General features: G+C 47.5%; 1 protein-coding gene across 1 annotated transcript in view; it reads right to left on the bottom strand.

Annotated features, from left to right (window-relative positions):
* The window catches only part of Shc3 (SHC adaptor protein 3), a 120,454-nt gene that overhangs the window by 34,791 nt on the left and 70,783 nt on the right, over positions 1-14,880 (bottom strand). The window contains exons 3-5 of the mRNA NM_001105743.1: positions 9,826-9,889; positions 6,860-6,979; positions 2,285-2,338 (exon numbers count right to left, since the gene is read on the bottom strand). Coding sequence (NP_001099213.1) covers positions 2,285-2,338; positions 6,860-6,979; positions 9,826-9,889 — 238 coding nt within the window. The remainder of the gene's footprint in view (positions 1-2,284; positions 2,339-6,859; positions 6,980-9,825; positions 9,890-14,880) is intronic.

Here is a 14,880-nt window from a genome sequence, read left to right as displayed (position 1 = left end):
TGGTGCCCAATTACAAGTGAACATCTTTTTGCCTGGGTCCTGGCAATGGAACCCAAGTCCTCCTGCTTACGTAGGAAGTGTTTTACCGAGCTGCTTCCCCAAGCACTCCTGGTGATATCTCAATACCTGGAATCAGGGTCTGTTATCATCACTACCTGTTTCTTTTTGGAGGAAGAAGGATTGACAGTATTTTCAAGTCTCTCTTGGCTGTCACTTGTCATTTTTATCTCTTTCCTACCGGGTGAGCTAATGAGGCACAAAGCAAAGCTGTACACCCAGAAAGAAACTGAGGATCCCAGAACGGTTTTCTTTGTCTTCTAAGAGAAGGTCTCACTCTCTAGCCCAGGCTAGTCTGAAGCTCACAGTATTCCTGACCCAGCTTCTGTACACTGGCAGGACGTGTGTCTCATTACACCTGAACCATGACAGCTTTTGGGAAAAAAAATATCTCAGAGGATGTAAGATATTATAGCTCACTTCAAATGCCACCAGATGTTGTCAGTCCTTTTATTTATTTATTTTAAGACAAGTCTCACTATGTAGACAAGGCTAGCCACTGACCTGAATTTCAAAGTGGTCCTGTGCTACTGACGCTGACATTAAAGGCATGTGTGACCACACTCAGCTAGTCATTTCTTCTCCTTTTTGTTTCTAGAAGGAATCATGGGGTGGGGGTGGGGGAATAAATGAAAGGGTTTATAGTCTTGAGCATATCCAGGACAAATAAGACATTCAAACAAAAGATGATGCATGGGGTTGGGGATTTAGCTCAGTGGTAGAGCTCTTGCCTAGCAAGCGCAAGGCCCTGGGTTCGGTCCCCAGCTCCGAAAAAAAGAAAAGAAAAAAGATGATGCATTTGCTTTCCCAAGTCCTCGCTGTGTGTACCTCTGCTCATACCATCCCTGAGCATCGATGTCATAGAATTTCCAGGAAGCAGAGCTATTTATGCAAATGAGGACTGGGTGGCCACCATGTTTAAGACACTGGGGTTGTACCTTCGCACTGCCCACCAGTCAACCACCGCAAACTTCTCTGAGCTAAAGACAAGGGGACGCTGGTGAAGGTCTTGGTCCAAGGGTGGGACTCAGGCTAGTGGAGTGTGGGTTACAAACACACAAGGGCTCTGCTGTGCTTGGGGTCTAAACAGGTCCTCCAGAACTGCTCCTGTGGCATAGTCCCAGCTGACAGAGCCCATCACTGGCAGGCACTCGGATCACGAGGGCTGTGATCTAAACCATGGACCGATTCCCGGCTGAACTGACTGTGTACCGGTTAATTTTAACCATCAAACTTGATGCTACCTAGAGCCAGCCGAGTAGACAGTCTTGATTAAGAAGGCATGTAGACCAGGTTGGCCGATGGGAATGTCTGTGCGGGGTCATCTTGGCTTCTAATTGGTATAGGTGGTGCCAGCCCCTCGCTTTGACTTCCAATGTGTGTAACAGCATTTCTCTGGTGGTATGATTGCCAGGTTTTGGAACCCAGACAATGTATGAATAGAGAGGGCTTTTAATTTCTTTTGTCCCTTAGTGCTGAAAACTTTACCCAAAACTGAACGTTAATCAGAGAGCATTAGAGGAGAGCCTTTTTCCTACCACCCCTGGAAAGGACTAGGCCTATGCCTTTCCTCCTCTCTCGGCTTCTTGATCTTTTTTTATTTTGTATTACCTGTCTGATTTTTTGGGTGCTTTTGGAAACATAGCAGGGAGACAACCAACAAAGGCAAGCAGGCTACCACTCAAGGAGGCCACACTTCCAGGTCTCCTGACACCTTGTGACTGAGAGGTAAGGGTAGACCATCACAGGTTACCACACCCACCACCACCAAATAGCAACTAGAGTGACAGCCAAGTGATGGCTTGATGATAGAGTAGCTGTTCAGCACTGCTGACCTCAGTTCAGTCTCTAATACAGAAAAAAAAGGGGGGAGGGAGGGAGAAGAAGGTGGGGGAGGGCTTCTGAAACCAAGAGGGGTAACCATCTGGGGTCACAGCTTCAGGACTTGTGACTAAAAACATTTCCCCCATTAGGTATAAAACTTGTTTTCCTGGGGGCACCACCATTGTTCCCAAGCATGTACACTTATTCAGAATGGAGTTCTACCCAGACTGAAGTTTTCCTGATGCTAAAACAGTGGACCATTATTAGAATAGTTCACTGGGGTTTCATTAAAATCACCACAAAACACTTTTGTGTCATGTCTTCAAGGGCACATCTTTGGAGCAGAGGTGTCTTCTCAGAAATCCCCAGCAAGAGCAAGAGAAACAAACCAAAGGCCACTCACCGGGTCTCCCCCTGAGGCGAAGGAGATGGACCGCATGTGATGGTTCGCTATGATCTGTCAGAGTGAAAACAAGAAAGGAGATGGCCGTTAGCGCCTTGCCACGTCCTGCAGGACCTGCTGTGTTGACAGACAGCAGCGATGGCAAGATTTCCTGGAAACTGCCCCCAAAGAACCTGCAAAGCTCAGAGACAGTCGCTCACCTGCCTTCACAAGCACAGCCCTAGAGCTGCCATCTCAAGGTGGATCAGAATGATTCTTTAAGCCTCCCAGCAGCTGGGGAGTGAGAACCCTGGGAAGCCCATTTTAAAGGCATGGGACATGAGACCAGAGGGGACAAGGGGCTTGTTCCAAGTAAGAAGAGTAGTAACTCCAGGTCTGGGAAATCAAGGCTCCAACCGGAGGCCAGGACTTTGTGCAGAAGAAAAAAAGTGGGCCAGGAGAGATGGCCCAGGTAATGAAGCTCTTACCTTACAAGTATGGAGACCCAAGTTCAATATTCCAAACCCACCTTACAAGTAGGGGGACCTGAGTTCAATCCCTACAACCCACATGAGAAAGAACCCAGAACAGTGGCTACAATCTCAGTACTAGATAGAGACAGGTATCTTAGCTGAAGGAGCAGGCTTCACACCATTGATTCAACCCACATATTGCCTAATGAAAGACAATGCAGGTTGGCCTGTGACCTATATGTCCTCACACATATACCACACATATGTACACACACACACACACACACACACACACACACACACACACACACACACACACACTGTACTGGCTGGTTTTGTGTGTCGACCTGATACAAGCTGGAGTTAGCACAGAGAAAGGAGGCTCCCTTAAGGAAATGCCTCCTTGAGACCCAGCTGTAAGGCATTTTCTCAATTAGTGATCAAGCAGAGAGGGCCCAGCCCATTGTAGGTGGTGTTGTCCCTGAGCTGGTGATCCTGGGTTCTATAAGAAAGCAAACCGAGCAAGCCAGGGGAAGCAAGCCAGTAAGTAACATCCCTCCATGGCCTCTGCATCAGCTCCTGCCTCCAGGTTCTTGCCCTGTGTGAGTTCCTGTCCTGACTTCCTTTGGTGATGAAAAGTGGAATATGGACGTGTAAGCTGAATAAACCCTTTCCTCCCCAACTTACTTCTTGGTCACGATGTCTTGTACAGGAATAGAAACTCTGACTAAGACAAACTGGTACACACACACACACACACACACACACACACACTCACACACACACACACTCACACACACTCACACACACACACACACACTCACACACACTCACACACAGATGGAATTATACTGTACTACAATGTTACAACTTATAGTCTCTGTTTCCCATACAGCAGAGCCAGGATGCAGAAGCATGGCCTGCTTCCCTCCCTCCCGCTCATATTACATATGCGTAAATCGGAAGACCAGCACCCAGGAATTAAAACCCTTTCCTGATCCGCTGTCTTACAGACCAGGGGCTCTTCCACATTCATCTTAAAACGGAAAAATTCCCCGCAGGTTTATACACTGTAGCATCTGTGCAACTCAGTAGACACAGAGTGAATTAAGAGCTGCCCTAAATTCTAAAAGCTACGTAAGTCCTCTGTGCTATTTTTATCTTTTTAAAGACAATGTAACGACATTGAAGAAAAGTTCCTGTGTGGAAAAGAGCTCCCAGATCCACCCTGACACAGCCAGGCTTATCTCTGTGCAGTGTCCTCTGTCCTTGTCCCCAGAAGACGGTGGTTCACAAGGCATCAGCTAGAGTGTGTGCCCCTGTAAAACTCAAAATAACGTATCATTATAGGGTAAAGTTTTAAATATTTTAAAATGCTGTCTTTGCCTGTTGACATTGGTGAAACCTCAATCTAGAGAAACCTGAGGTTTTAGGAGAACACAGAGAGGTAGGGGGTTGCTGGTAGGAGGTGACGGAGCTCACGGTGGTTGCTCTAGAATCTGGCTACCCAACCTCGGAAGGAATAAGAAGTCAATTTGCTTTCTTGGGGGTGGGAGTTGAGACAGGGCTTCCTGTAGCCCAGGTTGGTCTGGAATTCATGTTGCTGAGGCTGGCCTTGAACTTCTGACTGTCCTGACTTCATGTCCTTACCACTTGGATTACAAGTGAGCCCTGTCATGCCCAGAGTAAGTGTCTAATGCAGCATAATTGATTTTTGTGTGTTTAACTTTTTGTGTATTTAATTTTTCTCATAAAACACCTCCAAGGTCTGAGGGAATGGCTCAGTTGATAAATTGCTTGCCACACATGCGTGAGGACCTGAGTTTGATTCCCCAGAAGATGTGAAAGCCTGGGACTGGAGCCTGCTAGCCCAGCACTGTGGAGGTAAAGAAAGGAGGGTTTCTGGGGCCCACTGGCCAGCCAGTCTTGGCAAATGTGTGAACTGCAGAACAATGAGAGACCCTGTTTCAAAAATCAAAGTGGACGGTGTCTGACAATCTTCGGCTGAGGTTATCAACTGGCTTACGCACACATGCTCACACACTCACACACATGCACATCATACATACCATACCACACAAAAAGCAGCATGCACATGATACACACACATACCATACACACACATATTACATACTCCACAGACCATACCACATATACAAACAGCACAGACAGAGCACACACATACACCACACACACATACTATACACTTCCCACATGCACACACTATACCACATATACACGGCATCCACATGACACACACTATTCCACATGCACACAGGACACACAGGACACACATAACACACATACACACCATACTGTATACACAAACTGCATAAACATCACGCAAACATATAGCATGCACACATGCTGTACACCACAATACATACAGCACAAACTACAAACACATGTCACACACCATATGCATACACTTTATACCCCCCTTACACACATGCACACATGCGCACACACACATGCACACATACCCAGACACACACATAGTCAACTGAATGTGCAATTGCTATCTCTCTCAGAGAGATAGCAATTGCACATTCCCTCCAAGTACCCGAGAGGGAGAAAGGGGGGATAAGAAGTCTGAGCTGGTGCTCTGCTCAGCCCTTGTTTCTCCTCTAAGAAATTTGCTCCAGCCCTCTGCTCAGATCTCGACACTCTAGAGTGGGTTCTGTTTGTCTGCTCCCAGGGTGAATAGGCAAGGGCCTTGCTTTCTCTATTTGCTACAGTGGGGGCCTAAATTCAGGACATGGGCAAGGCACAGCCATATGTTGTACCTATGCCACCAACTGTTCTTATATCACTTAGCGCGCACACGCTGGGTATTGGGAAACTGCACTTAGACCCACCTAACACACGGCAGGGGGTGAGAATTAGACACCTGAGTAGGCCCTACCTGGACCATCCACAGTGGAACAGGGCCTTGGGACTGGCTGTCCTAACATTATCCTTCCTGGGCTTTCTCCTTCATTAAGTGGAGAATGAGCAAGAAGGGAGGAGAGCCTAAGGCCCCCGGAAATGAACGGCCCTTGTGCCACAAAGGCCAGATTCCAGTGTGCTTGGCTATCTAGAGCCTAGTGGACCAGCCTCCATGAGCAGCTGGGGCTCAACTTAAGACAGCCTGGGCAAGGCTAGTCGGACTAGACATCTCCCATCCACAACCCCAAGAGCTGGTTAGTCCGCCTCTTAGAAAATTGATAGAAAGGGGATAATCTGTGGGTCCCTGGAAGACAAAAAGGTAGACTGAGAAGCTGTGCTCAGTTATGTCTCAACAGAGCCCCAATTCAGTTCTCATTTCTACATTAGATCTAATGTGTCTCTGTATCTTGGGGACAAGAGGTAGGCAGGTAGGTAGGTAGGCAGGCAGGCAGGCAGGCAGGCAGGCAGGTAGATAAATGGTAGATATATAGATAGGCCTAAAATATAGTCACCACACAGAGGATGGATGGATAGATAGATAGATAGACAGACAGACAGATAGACAGATAGGTGGGTGGGTGGATGGATGGATGGATGGATGAGCAGGCGAGTGGGTAGATGGATGGATGGATAGATAGATAGATAGATAGATAGATAGATAGACAGACAGACAGACAGACAGACAGACCTAAAACATAGTCTTCACACAGAAATGCAGTCATCCTAGCTGGACTTTACCTTTCTAAGTGTGGCTGTGCTGCCTGGGTCTCCACCCATCTGCACTGTAGGTCTGCCAGCCCTTCAACCCCAAGACAGGAGGGACTAGAAGAGGCTCCAACGTAAGATGCTAAAAGGAAGAAAATCCCTGCCTGCTAAACCACAGCACACTGTCTACCTCAAGCAGGATAAGATTGAAAGGTGGCCCATAAAACCATTAAAGCATGGCTATAAAACCACAGCAGATGCCAGGACGTTTGCACCGACATCACCGTTTCTCGGTTACAAACACACCAACAAAACAGACATCATTTAGAGCAGAATTCCAGAGAACCACTCATCCACCAGTGGGCGGACCGTCAAATTGGCTCAAGTTCAATGTTTGGCCATGCAGGTTCTGCATGGGCTCAATAAGCCCTGAGCCGAAAGCCTCCGGGATATCTACCCTGGGGCCCGTGGAGCCTGGGCACCCACACACCTGTTTGGAGTCAGGAGTGCGCAGGTTCAGGCTGGCGGTGGAGATGGTCAGGGAGATGCTCATCCCTGCGAACTGGAGGTTGCTCTTCCCCAGGATGCTGGACAGCATTTTACTCGGAGGCTGCGAAACGCAAGGGTAATATTTTAGCTTTTGACCCAGACTCTGGGTCTCAAAGGGTGGAGGCTGAGATGTCAGCAGACCCCCCCCCCTCAGACTCTCACTGCCTCCTCCTACCCACTAAGGCACCAGAAGACAGGCCAGTGTAAAGTGGAGAAGCTGGGAACATTGGAGCCCAGGCCAATGATTTATAAAACTGTCAAAGGCCTAATGTGTAAATTCTGGGGAGAACCCCTTGTCCTCCTGGCTACCTTGATCACATGCTAGTGTCTCACGGATCCCTTAGATGTAAACCTGCAGAAACCACACAGATAGGGACATCACAACTGTGCAGACACCAGAACCCGGTCTCAGTACACCAGGACTCAGACTACCTTTTAGAGGCGGTGAAAGCACTGGGTCCCAGGCTTACAAACACCCTCAGAGGGTCAGGAGGCTCTCTCCTGAAGGGAATCCTCCCCAGAAGTGGTTCTCCTGGAAAGTTCAATTAGAATCTGGCTGCCCAGAGCCAGGGCAGGATGGAGAGACAGGCTGGTTGTGACTGGTGTCTCCATCACATGCCAAAAAGTCCTTATGGGAGTTCCAGAGAGCTTCAGTGTCCAGCCAGGCACCTTCTCCTGGATCCCTGGGCTGAAGCCCCCTCCTATGTCCTCTAGGACCAACCTACACTTTGGGTTACAATGTCCTCTGCTCTCTATGCCAAAGAGTTCCTAAACAGACACACAATTCTTTTATCCAGTGGGAGAGACAGTGTAGCAACTAAGGCTGTCTAAAATGGAGCTGGGAAACAGAAGGTCACATCTCTCTGCACCTCAGACCACAGGATGTTCCTGTGACTCAGATAAGAGGCCAAATGCAGACCCGCTGGCCTGGTAATACCAACCACCCAGTGGGGAGTAGCCTAGTTAACGAACCAATCAGAGTGGATTTGCAGTTTAGGGTGCCTGCCCAGCCAATGGCCTGTCCCCAAAAGACAAAGTTTAATGGAAAGCTATTTCAAAAGAATGCAGCCTGCTGAACTTACCTCCGGGTTGCCCTGGTTTGGCCTACCCAAACCTCAGCTCTCTGCTGCCAGATATATGCTATTTCCTTTAGTGTTCCTGCCAATTTATTTCCTTCTTTTTCTTTTTACTTAACACTTCAAAGGGACCTTTTAGAGAACTCATGTCGCCTGTGCGAGAGTCAGGTCAAGTGCATCTGGGGCACAGCCAGGAAAGCGGCCGTTACCCCCATCTCTTCCCACCAAGAGATACACAAGGGAACTATAAGACCCATTAGGACCACTTCCTCCAAGAGACGGTGGTCCCTTCGAGAGACAGTGGTCCTCCTTGCTGCTCCCGGGAGACACCTCACTTTCCAAATTCAAGATTCTAGCCTGAGCTGTCAAGTTCTGTGCCCCACACCCAGTTGCCCTATAAGTTCATGAATGTCCCCAGTTCTGCAGACAGAAGTGACTTGGAGACAAAACTATCTGAGAATCCGAAAGCTCAGACTGAGGCAGATATGGGCTCTATGTGGTAGGTGTTCCCATAAATCCCTTCTAAGTGGATAAAAGTTATGATTGTGGGAACTGAATCATTTATTTCTTAGATACTTGAGAGAGACATTTAATTCAATGTTTCCTTTTTTTGTTAGGATATATATATATATATATATATATTGTGTGTGTGTGTGTGTGTGTGTGTGTGTGTGTGTGTGTGTGTGTGTGTACAGGTGCAGATGTGTGCATGCATGTCAAGACTAAAGGTCATCAGGCGTCTTCCTCTAAAACTCTCTACCTTGTACTTGGAGACAGCCATGGAACCTAGAGTATACCAATTCTGCAACCCTGGCTAGTCAGTGAGCCCAGGCACAGCAAGATCAGCCTATTTCTGTTTCTCCAGCACAGCATGTGCTGCCATGTCAGGCATTTTACATGGATGCTGGGGATCCAAACTCATGTTTATGCAACAAGTACTTTACCAGCTGAGCTATCTCCCCAGCCCTAGATATTCCCCCTCTTAATCCAGCCATATACGGGATGGAACATTCTAGAAGTATAGTTGAACATCCAGCCTCTGGATCACGTGGTCTGGCTTGACCATGGCCCCAGCTCCTATTCACATTCTGGCTTGTCAGCCCAGAGCCTCAGGTTTTGTCATCTATGACACGGAGCTTTCCAATGACATAACTGAGGCAGCTCAGGAAAGCCAAGCATCCTGTCTTTGGAAACGCTATGAGGTAACCTCTAAGCCCAGCTATTATTGGAAGTTAGTTTATACAAAGTTGGGACTACATCCATGGCATCTGAAGACAGCAAATACTTGCTACGCAGTTTCCTGCTATGTTAACCTGTACTCTTCAGGCCTCATCTGCTGTGCCTGGGTTAAAATACAAGGAGCTACTATGTATCTTTCTGGGACCTTGCGCTGAAAGCTTGAATCAGCCAAATGCAAGTATTTATACCATAGTAATTGGCATTGTTACGAATTCAATGCCCTGTCTCCCTCTCTCAACTCCAGGATCCAATTGCTAAGCATTTGCTAGGATATACCACTGAGGTGGCTGGCACAGGAGCTGTTAGGGGTACACGAGTTCATGTACGCAACAGGATTCAAGGGGTGCTTAGCCAGGTGTTAATGGTTATCGATGTCTCCAGGGTTTAAGCCACAGCGAGTATCTACAACATCTGCTTGAGAGCAACCCAGAGAGTGACAGTGTCTTAGCCTTAGGTGGGTGCTTTACCTTAAGGAAATGACAAGACCGAGGTCATGTAAGAACACAGTAGCCAGCTATGTGGGTGAAGACATGGAGTATGGCCCCAAGAGGACACGAAGGAGGTCACAGACAGGCAGTGAGGGTGACTGTACCTTTCTCTTCTTGAAGGCTCCTTTGGCGCCTGGCACAGCTTCGCAGACACGGCTGATGGCTTCCCTGAGGGCAGGGAGAGATTCATTTTATTACATGCCAGTCAGAGTTATGTAACTCGGAGAGAGTCCACACTCAGAGGTCCAGGGGAAATAACTGCCTGCTTATTTTAGCATAGAGAATTGGCCTTCCAAGTGCCTCTTCCCCAACAAGCAGAATTAAGCCAAGCACAGACAGGTCATCTTAAAACTTTTGTCATTTTCCAGCTCTTCCCTGGTGCGGTCACGTGATTATCAACGCCGCATTTTATTTCTCCCTTTTCGGCATTTAACCAAGACTTCGTTTTTAAAGTCAGCACCTGAAATGAACTCTCCCCAGTGTTTTCTTTGGCTGTGCCAATCATGTCTTTAGCAACAATGGTCAGATTATGAGGACCAAGCCTATCCCGCCACCACAGCTCATGGAGATCCTTCTGAAGTGGCTCAAATGTCACCGGAGGAAACATGATTCTCGTTGTCAGACTCCTAGCTTCCTCCATTTTAAATACAGCCAGCTGGGGCTATAACCTGGTTGGTAGAGTGCTAGCTCAACACTTCTGAAGCCCTGAATTCCATCCCAAGCACCCGACAAGACCAGGTTTGGTAGTGCATAGCAATAATCTTAGCACTCTGGAGGAAGGGACAGGAGGATCAGAGATTCAAGGACATCCTCACCTAAATGGTGAGTTTGAGACCACCCTGGGATACATGAGACCCTGTCTCAAAACATAAAAATAAATAAATGATTACAGCAACAGCAGCAGTAGCAACCCTCCCCTCGCAGTCTGCACCATGATCACCAGTAGACTTTTCTCTGCTGCTAAGCCAGCATGTTCTAGCATGTTCTCTAGGTTCTGTATATTTCACCTAATCATTTTAATTTGCAGTGGCCTTAAGGATTGAAGGACTTCTGAATTACCAAAACCCAGAGGCATGAATCGTAAAGGAATCCTGTGGTACAAGGGCCAGCCTATGTGCAGGGTAGGTGTGCAGAACAGTATTGGTTGAGAAGCTTGATGTGCTAGGCACTGTCCTGAATCAAGGGATGAGACGCCCTCATATGAGGGACACTCCTAGGGTCCAGCAGGGCGGGGGTCCCACACACTGGTCTTATCCAGTGAAGGCTGGAGAACTGGAAATGAAGAAAAGTCCAGACAAGGAGGCTGTGGAGGTCCGAATCAGGTGTACCAGGCTACAGTGGCAACTCCGGTGGCCTTGAACGCATCCACGGCTCCACGCTGTGACTCTCAGTAAGTGAGAGATGATTGGGAGAGGATCCGAAGGCGGCTTCAAGTGAGGAACGCCTAAAGGAGCTGGGAACACTTCTCAACTCCCACATAAAGAGGGAGAAAATACCGCAGGAACTTAGAAAAATAAACAAACGGGGACAAGAGAGGGACCGAGTGAGCAAGAGGAAAATGACTCCTCAGAGACAGCCAACCAGTTTCCCAAGCAAAGCACTCCTCACAATTAATGTCTGCCGTCTCGTTGAAGAATAATCATGGTCTCAGTGCTACCGCTTCAGGAGACGTCCTTGTCAAATTAGGGCAGGGACCATGCAGGCGAGCTTCATGCTTGCCATTCAATGCATTGTGAGGACAGGGAAGAAAAATGGGTTTTTGACAGTTCAGGCGCCAGGAAGCCTGCACAGGATGAGTCATCCTGACCTGGAAAAGCGAACCTGGAGCAGATGTTTGGGATGACAGCAGTGCTCCTATTTTATTGTATAATAGCCATCTAACGGCGCTTCTGCCCAAACAATGAAATACGCACCATCAAATCTGCTCAAAGCTAACTCCTTCCTTGCTTTCAGAACACAGGGGGAAGGGGAGGGTGTTGTCTTCTGTAATGAGTTAATATGTGTGTGTGTGTGTGTGTGTGTGTGTGTGTGTGTGTGTGTGCTGACATGCACATGAGTGTGCAAACACCTGCGTGCATGCATCTCCATTGGTCTCCACCTTATTCCTTTAATTCAGAGTCTCTCACTGAATCTAGAACTGAATCTAGCAGACAGTACAATCTAGCAATCCTCTTGTCTCAAAAATACAGAGAGAGAGAGAGAGAGAGAGAGAGAGAGAGAGAGAGAGCAAAGAGGTATAGGCATGTATAACCAAGCCAAGCTTTGGTTGGTTTAAAGAGTGCTGAGGATTTGAACTCAGGTCCTCATGTTTGCACAGCAAACATTTCACCTGCTGGGCCATTTCCTCCGCCCTATGCTGTCTGCTCCAGGTGTGCTTTATTTTTTACCTGTTTGATATTTCCAGGTGTGTGTATGCGTGGTGGGGGTGTGCGCACGTGTGAGTGCAGGTGCCCCCGGAGGCCAATAGAGGGCAATCAGATCCCCAAGAGCTATAGTTAATGGAGGTTGTGAGCCGCCCAACATGAGTTCTGGGAACTGAACTGTGTCCTCTGCGAGAGCAATGTGTGCTCTTACCACTGAGCCATCTCTTCCTGTTTAACTTTACATGTTTATATGTGTGCCTGTGGAGATTGTTACTAAAGACGCTGTCTACCTAATTTTGTTTTGTTTTGTTTTGTTTTTGAGACAGGGTCTCTTGCTGGACTGAAACTTACTAATTCTGTAGGCTGGCTTGTTAATGAAGCCCAGACTCCCTCCTGTCTCTACCTCCCCACCCCTGAGACTACAAACCGAGATCAGAGGTCTAACCTAGTCAGCCACAAGTCATTTGCAGCTGGTTTCTATTCCAGGGAGGGGCATCTGTATTCAGAGGGGGCTGCACAGCGTGACTGGTTACAGACAGAATGTCCTCTCAGAGAGGCCCATGAGGTTCCCTGAGCACAGTCATATACCTAACATTTTATCTTTTAAAATCTTCAAATACGAGTCAAGCCAGCGCTCTCTGTTGAGCTCACACACTCGAGTCGATCCCTAAGGAACCCCCGTGAGCCCTCAGAGTCCCCAAGGTCTTCCCATCAATGTGCTCTTCAGAAAAAAAAAATAGTGCTGCCTTAAGAATGGCCACGGAGTCTAATTCTCACATGATCACACGTGTGCATAAATCCTCACTTCAACTTGAGATGGTGTCTATTTCTGTTTGAAAGAGAAATGACACACCATTAAAAACAGCAATATTTAGATGTCTGAAATTAGTTACTTTAACTCCAAGGTCTAATTTTAAATGTAGCTCTTCTCAATTTCCTTCCTGGCCTTTTGTGTGTGTGTGTGTGTGTGTGTGTGTGTGTGAGCAGTGCTGTCTCAATTTGTTCATTTAGCAATATTTTAGTTCTGTGTAATTCCATTTAATCCCCGTCTGGAACCCAGGTACCAATTTTGCTGGGTTTTTTTAATAGTAGAGATTGCTTCTTAGCATTCCACTCAGTGCAGCCCAATTTCGAGAAGCTAAATCCTGACCTCAGTGCTCCACTAATACGAAAATGGAACATTTGGCAAGCTCAGCAAGTCCTCTGAAAGCTACCAGAGACAGCCGGGCCAAGACACTAACCTTCAGGTTTATGACGACGACACTACCCCTCTATCCCGGTCAGCATCCTCATCAGTAGGGCAGACACCTCTCACAGCTGAATCCTGTTCTTGCCAGTGCAGAACTTTAGAACTGGACTTTGCACAAATGCTCCCAGCGAAACAATAAAAATATAACGGGGGAACAGTTGGGTGATTTCTGCCCTCTTCAGTTTGTATTTAAATAGGAGGAAGGGTAACAGAAAATGAAATACACTCAACAATAAACAAGGTCTAAGTTTACATGTGTGTGTGCACATGTGCACATACACACGCGTGCACGTACACACACACACACACACACACACACACAATGAGTGAGGGACAGCTCTTCAGGGGGAAGCAGTCTCTAGCCCATGCTTCAAGTGCAAATTATCAATTCTTGGGTAATCACAAAAAGAAGCTGTTATGGTTTTTTTTTTTAGATGAAAATATTAAAGACGCAGAGGGAGAATTCTTTTTAATGATCTTTGAGTGGAAGGTTGATGTGAGAGTAAGATACCATAAAAGGAAAGAAATACCAGTGCAAACTATAGCATCAAAATAAAAAATTTAGGCAAGTCAAAAGACAAACCATCTCAAAATCAGACAGGAAAAAAAAAGAACAAAACAAAACACCGAAACCCCAAGGACAAAGTTAAGACTGGGGACAGAGGGACTTCAAGCAAGAAATGAGAAATGTTTTGTGAAAATGTGGGAGGTATCTCGGCACCATCCCTTTGGTTACGCATGTGCCAGTGAGCAAGTTCCAGCAAGCGGGGCTCCGAGGTGAGTGTGGTGGCCATGAATGGCATGAATGGTCACACTGGGGACCTAAAACTCAGAGAGCAATGGATGCTTCTATATAGAAACCAAAGGGTGAGAAAGAGAAGGAGAAGTCACTGTAGAAGGGGTTCATGAAGGCCCCATCAAAATGAGGAGAGAGAGCAGGCTGTCCTGGCAGAGCAGAAGATAGGAGACACGTGACAACAGTGGGTCAGGAAACTGGAGTCCCCTTGGGAAGTGGGCAGCCAATATCCTAATCAAAATGGAGTTTTGTTTTCAGCTCATTCTGAACTGAAATGAGACTGGTTGGGTCTCTATAGAGTGGGCAACTCTAGGGTTTGTAGGTGGAGACAGGACAAAGGTTGGGGGTGGGAGGATTCCAGACTCAAGGTGAGGCTGTTGAGGCTCAGGAGCAGAGGGTGGATTTTTGGGGTCCAGGATGAGCGTATGGGCCATGGATGGTGGTGGCATAATATGTGTGGAGCCTGAAGTCCAATGGCAGGGTGGGTAGAAAGCAGCCTAGAAGCTAGGGCCTGGGGAAGTTCTGTCCAGGGTGCTGACAGTGTCCCCTAGCCTGCAACACCGGTCCTTATCAGACAATGGAACGCCTCTGGGAGCACCTGACTAAACACATGGTCTTTTCTTCTGTGTTCATTTTTCTATGCCACGTGGCAGCTAGATCACATTGGAGACCTCCATAGCCAGGGTAGCCTAGACTCTCCCACGGTCTTCTGCCTTCTTGCCCTCCCCATGGCAATTCTGCCAGTGCAGCT

Source organism: Rattus norvegicus, chromosome 17, assembly GCF_036323735.1.
Source record: "Rattus norvegicus strain BN/NHsdMcwi chromosome 17, GRCr8, whole genome shotgun sequence".
NCBI classification, from domain to species: Eukaryota; Metazoa; Chordata; class Mammalia; order Rodentia; family Muridae; genus Rattus; species Rattus norvegicus.
Note: the sequence above shows the minus strand (reverse complement) of the source record. Positions and strands in the feature narration are given on the sequence as shown.